Source organism: Coturnix japonica, chromosome 20 (genome assembly GCF_054131305.1).
Source record: "Coturnix japonica strain WE chromosome 20, WE-NBRP24, whole genome shotgun sequence".
In the NCBI taxonomy this organism is placed as follows: Eukaryota; Metazoa; Chordata; class Aves; order Galliformes; family Phasianidae; genus Coturnix; species Coturnix japonica.
Window position 1 is genome coordinate 8,653,276 of NC_140682.1, and position 16,249 is coordinate 8,669,524.

The window sequence follows — 16,249 nt, forward strand, 5'->3', positions numbered from 1 at the left end:
GGTAGGAACTACACTTGAAGAGTGGAAGTTGGTGGTTGGCTGCGCTCAAATCTTCCTCCCAGGAGATGCTCTTCAAGTATTTCTTGTTCCTTTCTGCCAGAAGCTGACACAAGTGGTCTTCCAGCCAAGCGCAGCCTTGCGGAAAGTCTGGGGAGGACTGCAGCCTGTGACGTGGCACCCAGGAGAGGTGCAGATGCACAACAGGCATCAGGGTTTGATTCAATGTCTTTCTAGTTAGGCTTTCTGTCCATTCTTTCTTCATACTCCTTTTGCTGCGTGTTGCTTGAGGTCTTCATCCCTGGGATTTACAATTACCTTCCCTGTCCAGATTTGAAATGCAAACCCACCCTTCAGCTCAGATCCTAAGATCCGCTACTGTGAACACGCAAGATGAGATTTCCTAGTATTGTGGCCCATTTTGCTACAGAAATTAGCCTTGGTCACTCTTTAAATCTTACTGCTTCTCCTTTCTTGATTATAACAGATGTATGCCTGGAGCCAAATGGAAACATCTATGCGAAAGTGGTGCAGGAAGTGCTTTCAGAGAAAGCTCATCTTCAGGCTGGAGGGCTTCCTGTAACAGCAGGTCCCAGCTCTGTCTCCAAGACCCTGGCTGGGTGTAAACGCAAGGGTTTGGACAAAGAGAAACAGACTGCAGCGCAGTTGCCTGCTACCAAAAGAGCCAGAGGCCAGAACAGAGACAGTGTGCCGGCCCCAGCAGCCCACCCTGGGCCTGCCCCAGCACTGAGCTCCAAGCAAAGAGGTAAGAAGGTGCTGCGGTACCGTCCTGGTGAAGTGCAACACATTGAGTTTGCTTAGGGCTTGCTTTTTCCTGCTCTGTAGAGGGGATAAGAGTTGAAGGCTACAAAGTCCAAACGCAGTGAGGTGCCAGAATACCTAAATGCATCTCTTTCTGTTAATTTCACAGTGGTCTTCTGTATGTCCCCCTGGAAATGTCTGAGAGGCTTCCTAGTCCCATTTGCTTTGTCATTGGACTGCCATTTGTTTTCACAGCACCCATGTTTCTGCAGTTTTGCTGTTAACAAAATGAATTCATTGGTATTCTTGCTTTATAGAAAGAAGACAACGACAAAAAGAAAGGAGAAGGGAATTGAAAAAGGCTTCTCAGAGAGCTGCACATATAGAGGTGAGTCCTTGGTGAACACAGACACACATTCTCTTGTTGGTCTCAGTGCCTCCATCTGTCAGATATGAAAGAGATGGTAAAATCCTGAGGGAAGCAATGGAATAGAAAAGCAGCCAGCTGTATGTTTGAGGAAATGACACTGTCAGTGAGAGCTGCCATGGGGAGCTTGGACGCCTTCCTCTGGCTTGAGAAGGATGTGGTTGGTAACAGCCAGAAGGTTTTGCTGTGATAAAGAAGCTTGCCATGTTGGGCACTGCAACCTTTGAAACAGCCTTTCCACGACAGAGCATAGGCAGTGTGTCCTGGGAAGTAGTGTCAGTGACCTGAATGAAAGGAACATGCTGTGCCACACGGGGCCATTCTGGATGTTTACTGGTCAGAGTTTCTTCATGAGATCTCCCTAGATTGTTTCTGTCCTACTTCTACGCTTGCTTTGTTTCTTTCCAGTTCTCTGCAGCGATGAACAGCCTTGCAGAGATGATGCAGAAGCTGCAGCTGAAAGACTGAGAGGAGAAACATCACAAGGCAGCGGCTGCAGTGCGCGGTGTTTCAGTTGATGCCCAACTCAGTACTTGTAGTTTGATTGCAGTCAATCAATAAACCATCACAATTAGAGATTCACAAAGAGCGCACAGCCTGATTTGTCCAGTGACACTCCATGAGCTGCTGCATGACTTTTGGTCCAGAGTTGCATCTACCATCTTCGGTCCACTATGCATCTTTGGCCCACCACAGCCCATCCCAGCACTGTTCTTCCTTTGCACACCCATGTGCCCACACAACATTGCATGCCCTTGTACTGATAATTGCTGCTATTCCTTCCCAGATTCAAGACTCTGCACTTGCTTTTGTTAAACCACTTCTTGTTTATTAGTGCCCAGCTCTCCAGTCTGTCCAGGTCTTGCTGAATGGCAGCACAGACTTCAGGTGTGTCAGCCATTCCTCCCAGCTTTGTATCATAGGTGTACTTACTGAGCGTGGACACTATCCCCTCATAAAGGTCATCAGTGAAGATACTGAACAAGACCAGACACATCAACAAACCCTGGGGAACACAGGTCTATAACTGGACGCTGTGCTGGTGATCAAAACCCTCTGAGCTTGGCCAGTCAGACAGTTCTCAGCCCAGCTTACCATCCACTCATCTATCCCACACTTTCTCAGCTTTGTTACCAGGATGTCATGTGAGACAGTATCAAAAGCCTTGCTGAAGTCAAGGTAGATGACATCCACTGCTCTCCCCACATCTACCCAGCTGGTGATGCCATCACAGAAGGCTGCAGGGTTGGCTGAGCATGACATTTCCCCGGTGAATCCAAGCTGTCTACTGCTGGTAAACTTCTTCCCTTCCAGTTGCCTGGAGATGGCATCCAGACCAAGCTGTTCCACCACCTTTCCAGGGAGAGGTGAGACTGACTGCCCTGCAGTTTACCGGATCCTCCTCCTTGCCCTTTCTGAAGACTGCAGTGTCACAGGCTCTCCTCCAGCTTTCAGGCACTTCTCCAAGACCTGTCAAAGATGATAAAGAGTTTGACAATCACCTCTGCCAGCTCCCTCCACACATGTGGATGCATCCCATCAGAGTCTATGGATTGTGCACGCTGATCCCAACCAGATGCTCTCAGATCACCCCCTCCTCACCCAGAGGGAAGCTCTCCATTTCTCAAGCTCTCTCTCTTCCCTCCAGGGCCCAGGAGTCCCAAGGGGCAGTCACTGAAGTGAAAAACAAAGTAAAGAAGGTGTTCAACATCTTCACCATCTCAGCATCACCCATTTCCAGGACACCCCCCTTCCCTATTTCCTTCTCTTAGGGATGCACCAATCCTGAGCTCCGAAGAAGCGCTATTTAAATGCTGCCCAGCTCTCATGGCCCCCTTACCTTTGAGCACTCTAGCCTGTGAGATTCCTCCAAGTAGGCAACAGCAAAAAATCAAAGTAGGCTCTCTGGAAGTCCAGGGCCAAATTAGTTCTAGGCACATTGTTACCTCCACAGGTTAGCTGGGTGCCTGGCACTGACCCCTTCCAATCCAGTACTTTCGACCCCAAGTTGCTGGCTCCAGGGGGTGTCTCTACTGCAGTTCTGGCTGAGGACTTTGCCCGAGGAGACAAATCACGCTGCTTTTGAAACTCCCAAGTTTCAGGATTTCCTGCTTGTTTCAACACGCCAGGGAAACACGTGGGTGGCATGAGTTGGGCAGCAGGGTGCTGGCTGCAAGCACACAGTGACAGCAACTGCAGCCATCAGCATAGTCTGAGCCTGCCTGCAAGACCTTGCACACAGACCTCAGTGCCACGACTCCCCTAACTGAACACAGCAACCTGGAAATCCAACCCAAATGGAAATGTCCTTAGAGTGCCATCACCCTGCACTCCACGCACTTCATCGTGTCCCAGGAACCAGAATCAAACCACACAGACCCTGACAATCACAGCTATGTCTGTTCTTCCCTAAAGAATCAAAGCTGCAGCAGGCCAGAAGTTTCAAGGAAGAAGAAGCGGCTCTTTTAACCATTTCCTGAGCAGTTTCTGAGGCTGTACATGCAGTTTGATCACAGCCCAGCTGAGTCCTGGTCACACCCCGCTCCCTCTGACAACTAAGGGAATCAGCACAACGAATCTGAAGACAGAAGTGATAATGCAAACAAGACGAGAAGATATTTGCTGAGTCTGGATCCTCAAACGCATTTCAGCTGGGAAAAAGGACAGAGATGCCCACCTTGTAAATTTGGGTCACCTCCTCCCAGACGCACCAACACATCACCATTGTGAGAAACTCAAGTTTGGAGTTGTGCCAGATGTTCTCAGGTAAGTTTTGGACTGTTTTGTGTTTGCTTGAGACAGCTGCGTTCCCAACCAGTTCTGGAGAGTCCCTGCACAAGTCCATCCCTTGAACACATGGCAGGTGCTCAAAAACCAGCTCTGAAAGAAAGCAAAGTTGGTGTGTAATTTGTGGTGGAGCTTGCAGATCTTAACAGCCAAATTAGAGTGACAGCAAAGTTGGAGGACAACTGGCAGAGCAATTGCTTTACCAGCTTTTCTGAAGTGTATTTTGACCTTAACAAAGTGTATAGGAAACTACTGATCACAGCCTGAACTTCTGATTGACCACCTGAGGCAAGCAATGAGTCAGCTGCAGGAGCACAGGTGAAGGTAATTCAGCTGTGCTACTGGAAGGGGTGGAGCTTGGCTCCAACTCTCCCAGATCTCATGTAAGGGCTGACCAGCTCTAAGGCAGGATTTCTTCCTCTGGTGATTTTTTTTTTTTTTTTGACTTTACTGTGGACCTTCAATGTTGGTGAGCATTTTCCCTTTATCCTTCTATCATATTAATCATTTCTATGAAGCATCTGTATACCCTGTGTTTACATTTACATTACATTACCTATTGGCTGTCTAAGTGTTCAGTTGTATAACTATACACACAGGGTCAAAACTAAAACAACACGTGTTTTATGTCTGCTCTTAGCAGCTTGGAAGGAACCAGGCTAGACCTTGTGGTAGGGCATTCTGTGCTGGGAAGTCAGCAGCACTGTGCGCATACAGCTGTTTATGCCAGGTGAGGCTGTGTGCACACGGTGTGTGGGGGCAAACGCTGCATTGGGAACATATTAGCATGAAGCACAGAAATACATGCTCAGAGGTACTATGGGGCATGCTGGGTTTGATTGTTTCAAGACGTGAAATTAAAAGGCTGAACAGACATCATGTGCTTCTGGTTTGGAGAGGGGATTTTAATAAATGTATTTGAAGTTCTACAGAAACTTGGTTTTACAGCAGGCAGTGTCACATTAGTCCAGTCTTTTTCCTATCATCCTGAGGATAATATCACCAGATTAAATTGCTGGTACACCTCGATCCTCTGAGTTTTAAGAGCTTATGCTGTAGTTAAAAGTTGCTTTCAGACTTCCAAAGTGGGTCACCAGCACACGTACTGGCACTGTGAAAGCACACAAGACACAGCTGTTTGCTCTAAAACATTTATGATTACACAAGAAAGATAAAGCAATTGTAACTACTCACTGCCAAGGTAGGAATGAAGTGATGAAGCAAGCTTCCCAAATATGTGGGCACTGCAAGCTGGAATAATCCACTAATGGATTATTCCATTAGACCACTAATGGTCTTCTAATGCAATTCCTTCTAGATTTGGTTTTCCAAGTCCTGGGTGAAGGCAATAAACAATTAACAGTAACTGCTGGCAAATTCTTGTTTGAAGACTGCATTAGAAGAGTCTGCCTTATAAATACCAGACTGCTGCACACTGGTTCCTGCTGCATGAACAGGCAGGAATGGGAATCAGCAGAGCACACAGTCCGGCACATGGGGAAAAACCAGTAAGAACCAAACAAGGTAACACTTGATTTGGATTTGTTGAGATAGCTTCTATTTCTTTTCTTCAACAGGGTGCTAGTCTGAATTGTTCTGTGACCAGAAGGAATACATTGGGCAAAGAAACTTCTGATTAGCTTGGAAACCATCAGGGAGAACAAAAACGTTCCTGAACTGACTGATCCTCTCTACAAGCATTTCCATCATGTGGACATTCAGGTGCAGATGGATTGATCTAAGAGTAGAGTAGAGGGTGTTATATGACAATATACAAGCTTTTGGCTGTGGTTAGACCCAGAAGATGGCTAAGCACCATGCCATACTGTACAGAACACCCCTTTGGCCAGCGTAAACCAGCTGTCCTAATTCTGTTCTTTCCCAGCTCCTTGGATCCTTTCTTGAGAACAGCTTTGTCTGTGCACAACATGCTTAGCAGGAGCTATAAACATTGGTGTGTTATCAGCATTGCTTTTCTCCTAGAACCAACACATTGCATCATACCTGACAAGCTGAAGAAAGCAGGTCTGTCCCAGCTGGAAATGAGCCACATTTACATTGCTTGGGCTTTTTGTTGTGTTTGTTTATTTATTTTGTAGTTGTTGTTGTTGGGTTTCTTTTGGGTTGTGCTAACGATGAGATTTGGTAGTATCAGAATGTATCTGGTGAAGGGGGAAACAGTATTTGTTGAGAACTTCTCTTAGTTGTAGAACTGTATCTGCTTGGATGACACTGACCTCCCTGAGCACCGACTTTCTTCCAGAAGTATTTTCTTGTCTTAGAGGAAAATGAGCGATGTTGTTAACTTTCTCCTACCTGATTCCTTCCTGGCTGTTGGCATGCACCAGCTGTTCCAAGTATCAGTGTGTACGTTAGGTATCACTTGTTTTTCACTTTGCTTGTAGGTCTTTCAGGTTGCAGCCTATGAAGAAGAGGCACGTATAGCACTTGCAGTGCTGGATGCAGTTGAAGGCAAAACTGATGATGCTTTCCTAGCATTTGAAGCTATGAAGAATGTGGTTCACACTGGAATCTTGCCGAGGTTGGTTCCTAGCTTGCATTACCCCAAATGCTTTTTGTTACTTGCATTCCAGCTGATTCTCATTAATCTAAATACTGTCGCTTAGCTTTGGCAAAGAAAGGCAGATGAGTTTGTGAATGATGGTGTGTTGGCAGAAGCACAAGAAGTGCACAAACCCTGTCTTCAAAGAAAGCACTGCCTAATGAAGATCATTGATGAATGCTTCTCCGATCTGTCAGTAGCTGACAAAGTCATTCTTGCTCTACAGCTTGTTTGGAGAGATGCCGTGGTGTTGCTTACAGCTACACTGTGGCACTGTTTCATGCCAAAGCCCAAATCCAGCTATGTGGGAAACACAGTAATGGCCCTCTCTTACTGAATGTGCTGCAAGTTTCAAAGCCAGCCGTAATACTGCACAAGAGAAATGTGGATCTGTCTTTGCTAAAAAGGCAGGAAGGTCAATGGGACTGTATAATCTGTTTGGTGAGAAACAATCATGCTGCCTCCTAATGCACTGCCTGCCGGAATCCAAGCAAAACTAATACCAGAGCTTCTCTTCAGCGATTCTCCTTTAAACTTGAGCAAGTAGATACTCCAAAGACCACTCAGAATTACTCGAAAATGTCTTTTTCTTTAGCTGTTCTGTATGCCTAGTCCAAAATGAAGCAAGTGATGAAAACTGTTGATCCTGTCAGAATCCTAACTCACAATGTCAACCTAGTCTGCTAGTATCTGTTGTTCAGGTGTGTAATTACATGCGTTTCAAATATCTAATACCTATAATATTTGTTATGCACCTGTCTGTTACATTTCAGAGACTGAGAGCAGTGTTCTGGTTGTCTCAGGAGCATGCAACTAAAGGATGACTTCTTGAACAGTAAAAGTTTCAGTAACAGCTACCATGGTAATAGACTGAGGTTAGTTGGTAAGAAGCACAGACTTCCCCCAAATAATTTGAAACCAGTCCTCTTCAGTTGCTGGTTAATGTTTTCTGGGATGTCAAACCCTCACAGTTACTCAGTGATTCAGTAGTACACATTGCTGCAGACAGCTCAGCTCAGAAATAAGGGCACTGTGGGGTTACTGTTGCTGTTGTTCTGAAGTAATTTAGTCTTCACGTTTGGCTCAATTTCTGTCCAAAGCTGAGATGACGACTGTGCCATCAGACAATCCTCCATCTGATGGTGCTATAATTGCTGATGAACCAGCACCTATCCCAGAGCAGAGAGCTCTTGCTGGCTTTCTCAAGCTGCCTTCGATGTTCTTCTGTTATAAGAATAAGCCTGGATACGTACCTGAAGAGGGTGATGGTAAGGAGAGACCAAGTTGATTTTTGTGTTGCCTTTTTTGTGGGGAAAGGACATTTGGAACCAACAGATGCTGATACCGTATGGACTGATGGGCAGCAATACTGCTGCCTCCTTCCTTTTGGGAGAGGATCATGCGTCTCCCTTCCCAAATCTGTCTCGTGGCTCTCTTAATAAAATTACCAACACACTATTTTCTCTGGAAACACAAAACCTACGCCAGACCTCTAGGCTGAAAAGCTGTCAATAGTGTAATAAGGCACCTGTACACAAATAGGAATGGGAAGCTTGCTTGCTGACACATAAAGCTCTTAACGCTTATGCAGAAGTTTTTTGTATGCTTGCTGGGCTTGTAAGTCTGAAGGGCGTAACAGACTTAGACTTCTCTGTGTTTGGAACATCACTGAGTAAAAAAGAAGCCTTTACAAAAGCTTTGGTCACAAAATTCATAGGATTATTCTCACACCTCTGAGACGTGACTATTTTCACTCTGTGAGGAATAAAACGCAGCAGAAGAAACACTCTCTGGCTCCTTTCACTGCACCTCAGGTCTTTTCAAACACTGGAAGGGAGACACAGATCTTACATTTCTCAGGGAGAGAAAGGAGTCACAGCTGTTTCCAAACCTGGATCCAGCTTCAGCTACTAAAACTCCAACCGTGTTTGAATTAACTGATTTCAGAGAGAGATTTCAGAGGAAAACAGTACATCATTTTATGGAGTGATACTACTTCAAAGGTATAGCAGTCAACAACCTTTTTTTTTTTTTTTTTTTTTTATAGTGCCAAATTGGCATTAAGTGAAAATTGAACAGGTTTTGGAGCTATTTCAACATTTTCCCCTTGATTTTTGCAGCTCCATGGAAGAGAAGAAGCTCTGATGGAGCAAGAAGCCTCTCTGGATAATCTGAAAGAGGTGCGGTAATGTAAGGACGCTTATTGCTTTACTTGCCCTTTCACTTGGTGGTCCTTATCTGAAGCCATGCTGTGTTTACCAGGTTTAATGCTTATTTCTTTAATGTACTTGAAACACGGAAATTGAAGCTTATCAGATCCTTTTAACACTAAAATGCAACTTGGCTTGTAATTGTTTCTAAAATGATCTGGTTCATCCTGTTTGGAATGTGATATTTCTACAGCAGAAGGATGCAGAAGTGAAAAGGCTTGAAATGCTGCTGAAGGAAATTGCCGAATGTCAGGATGACCTTGAGGAAGCAAATGAATCCATAAGAAATCCGTCGAGAGGAATTATTTCCTATGATCAGTAACTCTCCAAGTCTGAGTTAACACTGCTGGTTGTCTGAACGGGATGTCTGCAAAGCTGATGACTTGGTTTTTCTGTGACAGGAAGGGTGTGAATGCAGTCAATTACTTTCCCCCTCTCTGTTTCTGAGTTCTTGAGGCATTTTTGCAGCATGGTCTCTACTGTTCTGTCACTTGTTTACAAGAAGAGAAAGGGTAAAGCAGTTGTTGGTTTAATCACTCTGCTGCTCAGGAACTCCGTCAAAGGATTTCGGAGTGTTGTTTACCAAAAAAATCGAGTTTTCTGTACACAGATATTTGAGTATTTTTCTTTTATTTCAGGTAAATGATGGGATTCTAGGGAAGAAGTACTCAAATCAATAGATAAGGACAGCAGAGGCTTGTTTCATCTATCCTGAAGGTAAGGTGTTTTCTTATCTGGACAAGATTCCTTTGTAGGTCAGAAGAAAAACAGAATTCCTTGTTCTGTTTTGTTGTAGTGTAAATATCAGTTTATAGTGGCAGAGATGCGTAAGGATACTGGTGAAGTGGCACAACAGATGACACCTTTCATGCAGGAGGAAGTGAGGGCAGCATCAGGAAGGGATCAAGTAAGAGTTGGGCAAGGTGGGAAATTCACTCAAAAGCCATTCAGCAATGGAACATTCTCTGCATACCTGTTGAAATAAGGAAACTTTTCTAATTTCATTTGTTTCATGAGTTAATTAGTTGGAGAAAGAATAGATTCTATGAGGGGGAAGTGGGCAGAGAAAATAAAGCTTGCTGCTAGGACCATCTTTTGAATTTTATGGGGTGTCTGTATCTACTTCTTATTTGTTTGACATATCATGCATCATTCAGTGGATAATGAGCAGAACTGATGTGCTCTGGTGCATGCCCATCTGCTCAGGTTTTGGCTTGGAAGATCATCAAGTTGAAAGCTGAAATAGCTGATGATGCGACTATATTACAACTACCACCGAATTCTGAAGTTGATGGGCTCCTGACTGCCCTTAAGGATTGGATCTCAGATGAGCACCTGAGCAAACTCCAAAGAGGAGAAGGAAGCAAGGACGGTCAGAAGCCTCAGTCTGCTGGAAGAACCCACATCCAGGAGAAGGTAGAGGGACTGGAATTTGCTCTGCTTCATGTGTTTTCAGATTCACGTATGTATTGATTGATTTTGAGAATGGGAAAAGTCAGCCTGTTTAGTGTAGACTTTGGATAGAGCAATGAAAGCCAAACAACAGTTACTAATGCAGTACTAATCCCAGCAGTCAAATGCAATGGCTGATTTGCCACTTGTAAAATAGAGCCATCATTTTGAAGGGAAAGTGTCATGTCCAGTCTCAGCTTGCAAGTTTCAGCCTTTTATTACCTGTATGTGTAACACTGTTGTATTTTATGTGTAACACTGTACATAACTGATTATTTTATTATTTTTTTTTCTACAGAGATGCTCAAACCCAATTGAAAATACTTTAATGTCTCTGTTGGATCTTGAAGTTTCAGTGAATGACTTATGACAGATCATACTATGTGAGACTGAAAGCCTTTCCTTCCATCTCTCCAGGGGCACCAAGGCATGGAAATCAATGCGGTGTTCAGGAGTTCTACTTGTACTGCTTTCCTTCATTCTCTGAAGGGTTTGTAGGCACTGGTGTTGGTCTTGTGGTTGAGCTCACACGATGAATCTCCGCTTTGCATGCAAACCTGTGTAAAGCTTAAAAATCTGCCTAGGGTGTGATAATTCTTTGACCTCTACAGGGCCTGATGAGTGAGTGTTTGCAAATACAGTCTGACAAAGTTGCGTGTTTTGTATGTGAAGTACAAATACAAAGGGGATATTTTCAGGGTGTACGAAGGATGGAAGCTTGGCTGTCTTTGCAAAGGATAAATTCATAATGCAGAGATGGAGAAATACAGCAAGAAGAAACCACTTCTCATGAGCTGAACTTTCCCAAGATCATGTTTGATGTTTTTGCACTGTGTATCAAAACACACTTTTACACACACATGCGATCGCTGTTGCAGCAGTGTCTGAGCATCTCAGGAAATACGTTTTCATCAGCGTGTTTAGCAGACTATGAGGTAGGGAAGGAAACAGGTTTTTGTTCACTGTATGTGTGAGGTGAGCTGAGATTGATGGCAAAGTGTGACAAAGCAGCATGGGGATTTTGGCTTTGTGCTCTGCCAAATGTCTCACAGACTCAATTGCTGTTCCTCTTGCCAGTGAGGAGCTATTTGAAATGATCACGCTGTAAAGTTTGGTTCTGAAGTAATATTTCTGTACAGTTTATGATGAAAATGAGCATTGCTGGACCTCACCTGAATGGAGATCTGAAGGTTCAAGTTGAGATCTGTAAATGCTTTTGCTGCACGTGACTTCGGGCATCTGCACAGGACAGCGTAGGCAGCACTGACTGAAACGGGGTTTCCTCTAGAACCAGAGGCAGCTCCATATACCGTCAGAGTATCATGAGCCCTCACTTCCCAGTCTCTTTGTGCAGTCAGTGTTGATAAGGCCCTGTGCTGATGTTGTTCAGTCTCTTTTGTAACACAAGTAGTATCCTCTGTACAGAGTCTGCTGTGATACGCGGTCAAACCATTTGCTGCTTCACATTTAATCCTTAGGGGAACGGAGTTGACTGGAGTTCCATGTGTTTTCATGTTTACCCTCAACGTGCACGTCATTTCATACAGGACCCAACAATGGCAGAAACAATGACGAGACTTGCTGAAGGTGTTTTGGAAGGCATAAGGAGCAATGGAGAGAGATGTGCACAGTTCTTCTGGACGCTGTGCAAAGAGCAAATCAAAACCAGCGCTTGTTTTCTTGACCAGTCCCTTGATGCCTATGAGGCTTCTGTCACACATGGTTGTGCTTACAGCAGAGACACGAGGTAAGTTTTGGTTCTTATTGAATCTTTTCGTTGTGATTCTGTAATTGTTTTTTGATCTTTTCATTTTTCTTTCTCTGTTGTATTTTAATCAGAGAGATGGCCTGCGTGATAAAGGAGACCAGAGGTGATGGTAATTCTTTCCAGCCATTGCTTTAGCAGTAGCCAAGGTCTTTGCTGCATGTAATGATACAGCACTCCCTCTGGTGTCAAGTGAAAGAAGTAGCAAATTCCAGGGCTGTTCTGTGGCCACATACTGGTCAGGAATGGATTTCAAGTAAGACCCATAGTCATAACGTGGTGTTGTTGAGTGACCTGCAGTAAGCATTGTTACTGCTAGAAATGACCTGCAGGCTCAAGGAAAGGTAAACAAACCCATGCTAGGAATTACACTGAAAAGCATCAGTGCAAAGGGCTTGATGATAGATTTATTTTGCGGCCACATCTAACAGATATTAGATGGGTCCCATGGCTCGTTTCCCACTCGGTTAGGAATTTGGAAGCACCATGGAGGAGTTACATGCAAATCACAATCAGTTGGACTAAAAGGGGTGACAGAAGGGGTCAGAAGGGATGGTGTCACTGTGCAGGGAGCACCAGAAAGCCAGGATGAGCTGTGAAAACTCTGAACCCAACTGTGAAGTCTAACAGATCCAAGGACTGATATCAGTCACAACACACAACCACAACAAACCATTTAGATGTTCTGCTTCTGCCTTTGTAGCTCTATGGACAGACAGACCGCACAGATGTGTGGTGCTCATGGGTACGTCTCAGCAAACCAGTGGTGGAGGAGCACATTTGGCTGCAACATCCATCCTGCTTCCCTCGAGATGTCGGTCTCCAGCAGGTGACGCTGTGATTCAACTTTTGCCACCCGAGGAACTTTTTCCTCTGCGCTTTAATTTCCTCTGCTCCAGGTGATCAGTGCTATTGCAAGAGACTGAGAGAGATTTCTCATCAGGAAATTAAGGACATTAGATTGGTTCCCTTGATCTACATTCTTTGCAGTGCAGAACTAATGAATGGCTGCATGAAATAGACGCAGTGAAAGCTAAATGACAGCTTTGGATGGAGAAGAACGGGAGTGGCTGCTGTCCTGAAAGTCATGGCTCTTATTCAGGTGCATGAGCCCTTTCCTCCTCTAATAACAGAGGCTTCCCAGGTGCTGAAGCCTGCATGGTCTGAAACGACCCAGTTCGTAACTTCTTTACTTTCTGAAGGAAGATACCAGAAAGGTTTTGTATTTTCTTTGGTGTGGAAGACCTTCCTTTTGGGATGCCAGTGTGTGTCCCTCTTGTTTAGTCACCTAAATATATCCAGTAAGGGCCTGTTTTCTGGTGCTCCTGATGGATTCTATCAGATGAGCACAGAATCTGGTACACTGGGATACAGTTTTATTTTAAACAGAGATATCAAGTTGTGCTGAAAACAAGTGAGGCAAACAGAAATACCAAACACAGAGCAGTGTGATTCTTCTCTAGGAATGCCCTAATCTGTCACCAGCATTCATTTGTATTGTGTCAGCAACCCCAGCACTGAGTTACAAGAGGTGAATGGCAGAAACAGTTACTTGGAGTTCTTTTCTTCCTTCCAACTTCTTTTTCTGACCATACGGTTAGCATGGTTTTACTCCTTGCAGAGTAGGCACAGTAATTAGGAAACAGACAACTCTGCACAGGAAACCTCAGCAGGACTGATGGTATCGGGCATGGCTTGGAAGAAGAATTCCACGCCCGGTGCATTGAGCAGTAGTCATCTTGAAATACTAGATGCCTTGGTTTGAAAGTGTTGTTAAGGCAGAATTCTGGAAGTCCAAATGCACATTGTCTGTCACTCAACTGTAAATGTGTTTGGCTTGAATCGCCCTGTGGAACCCTCACTGGCTTTGCACAAAACCGAGTGTCACCAGCCAAGCAGGACAGTGAAAAGGCACATGCACAGCTCATCAGTTTCCCTTCCCAGCAGATGCTGGTTCAGTGCAGAGCTCACAGAGTGACCTCAGCCTGCAGCTCAGCAGTTCTCACCTACATCAATGCTCTCAGCTCACTGGGCTCACCTGAGCTGAGAACTGACAACTCACCTGACAGTGCAGTTGACTTGCGGAATCAAACTCCATAACCACCAAGTAGTTATAAAGCAGGTATGTTTCATGAGTGATGCGCACACACCCTGGTGCAAGGGGGATGGCTCCACCTCACTTGCACACGGTCAGGAGAAAGCGTGCTACAGATGTAGGCTGAACTAATACATCATCAGTAGTTGGCAGGAATTGGGATACATATTCATGACATTCCTCAGACCCCATTAGCACACATTCAACCCTGCAGGAGGGCCCCCCCCCAAAACTGGTTCCACTTTGCCCTGTGGACATCCAGTCACCTCACTGTACTTGGGCTGTTTCATCCTTATCTTTATGGCCTTCATCCCCCTTGTTATTCCACACCCAGTGTCTGCACTCCCCATTCTTCTTTTACCAGACTACCCTTCCTCCCCACCCCCCCGTCCCAGTTTCTGTGAGTTTCTTTCTCTCCCTCACTGTGGGGCCCTTCTCTCATCCTTCACATCAGGTAGATCAAGCAGCAAGATTTGAGGTGATTCAAATAGATTTGGACTGGCAGAACAAGGTTGAATTGTTTCTTTCCCGATGGGCCAATGAGACCTCAGGCCATCAAGGAAGAGGCATGACATGTAAGTTTGGTGGAGACCGAGGGGTGGACTGAACTATGGACGCTATTGCACAGGTTATTCGTGACTGACACGTGTGCCATGTTTAAGCAAGAGGATGAAACCTCTCTGGGGGAAAGGGTGATGGCAGAAGGACAAATATGGGGAGGCGTGGCAGGTTGATTATATCACCTCGCCACAATCTCACAATGGTGTTATGCGCTTGCCATGGTGGCTTGAAATACACGCAGTACCCCATGCTACCGCCCAAAACATCATACTGGGTCTTGAGAAACAAGTCCTGTGTCGACATGGCACCCCAGAAAGAATTGAATCTCATAATGGGTCTCCTTTTAAACATTCCCTTATAAATACTTGGGCCAAAGATCATGGCATTGAGTGGGATTATCGTATCCCCTACCACGCACCAGCCTCTGGTAAGGTTGAATGATACCATGGGTTGTTGAAAGCTATGTTGAAAGCAGTGGATGGTGGAACATTGAAGCACTGAGAGAAGCATTGGGCAGAAGCCACTTGGTTGGTCAATACTAGAGGATCTGTCAATCATGATGGTCCTAGCCAATCCATCCCCCTGCATACTGCAGAGGGAGATGAGGTCCCTGTAGTGCATGTAAAGAACATGTTGGGAGAAGCAGTCTGGGTCTTTCCAGCCTCTGGAAAGGACAAACCTCTCCGTGGAACTGCTTTTCCCCAGGGAGCTGGGTGCACTCGGTGGGTGCTGGAGAAACACAGGGACGTCCAGTGTGTACCACAAGGGAATTTGATGCTGGGGGAGTGCTGTCAGTGATTTCATGTATATATACGTATATAGGTATGTGTATATGTAACACATGTTAATTATTGTTTCTTCCTATACAGCTAACCAGTTGAGGTAAAAGAAGCTCAACAACTCCTCTCTTTGGATAGTGGCATCTCCTTTAAAATAAGGGGCTTTGGAAGCTGATCTGTGACCCCAAATCCCCCCAAATGACCTCAAAAGACCCCAAATGACCCATAAATGACCCTAAAGCCATGGCCATGGTGAAGCTGAGAAAACCAACACAGGAATGTGACACGCCAATGGGTTCTATTCCCTTTATTGCGGGGCTGGGTGCATGGGGATCGCTGCATCAACCCACACACCCAGACAAGCAGTGACTACCCACTGGTAGGCATAGCCTATCCGTGGTCATTCATTCCATTGATAGGCATAGCCTATCCATGGTCATTCATTCCATTGATAGGCATAGCCTATCCGTGGTCATTCATTCCACTGATAGGCATAGCCTATCAATAGGCTACCATTGATACCATTGATAGGCATAGCCTATCTGTGGTCATACATTCCATTGATAGGCATAGCCTTTCTGTGGTCATTCATTCCAAGAACATGGGCAGAAATTCCAAGCATTAATTAACATTTCTGATGGTGGTGGGATGAATGCTAATAGCCATTCTTGCTGTAAATGCCCAACCCTTTAAAGGAGGCTGCCCAGGGCGGTTCCCGCTGATGTTACATCCACCTGAGGCATCTGTTCTGCCATCTTATCTTCAACACCAGCACATTTCTACTTTCTAATCTTCCCTTGACAGCAAACTCTGTGGCCACCTCCCAGTTCTGTTCCTGAGCTGACATTAAT

At 45.1% G+C, this 16,249-nt stretch overlaps 1 protein-coding gene across 1 annotated transcript; it reads left to right on the plus strand.

Annotated features, from left to right (window-relative positions):
* Positions 1–18: 18 nt before the first annotated feature.
* LOC146757584 (zinc finger CCCH domain-containing protein 11A-like) lies at positions 19–1,700 on the plus strand (the record flags this gene model as incomplete). The annotated part of the gene is made up of 4 exons (XM_085520691.1): positions 19–187; positions 485–763; positions 1,077–1,147; positions 1,595–1,700. Coding segments are annotated over 4 exons (579 nt in total), but the record flags the coding sequence as incomplete, so codon positions are not given.
* Between the last annotated feature and the right edge of the window lie 14,549 nt (positions 1,701–16,249).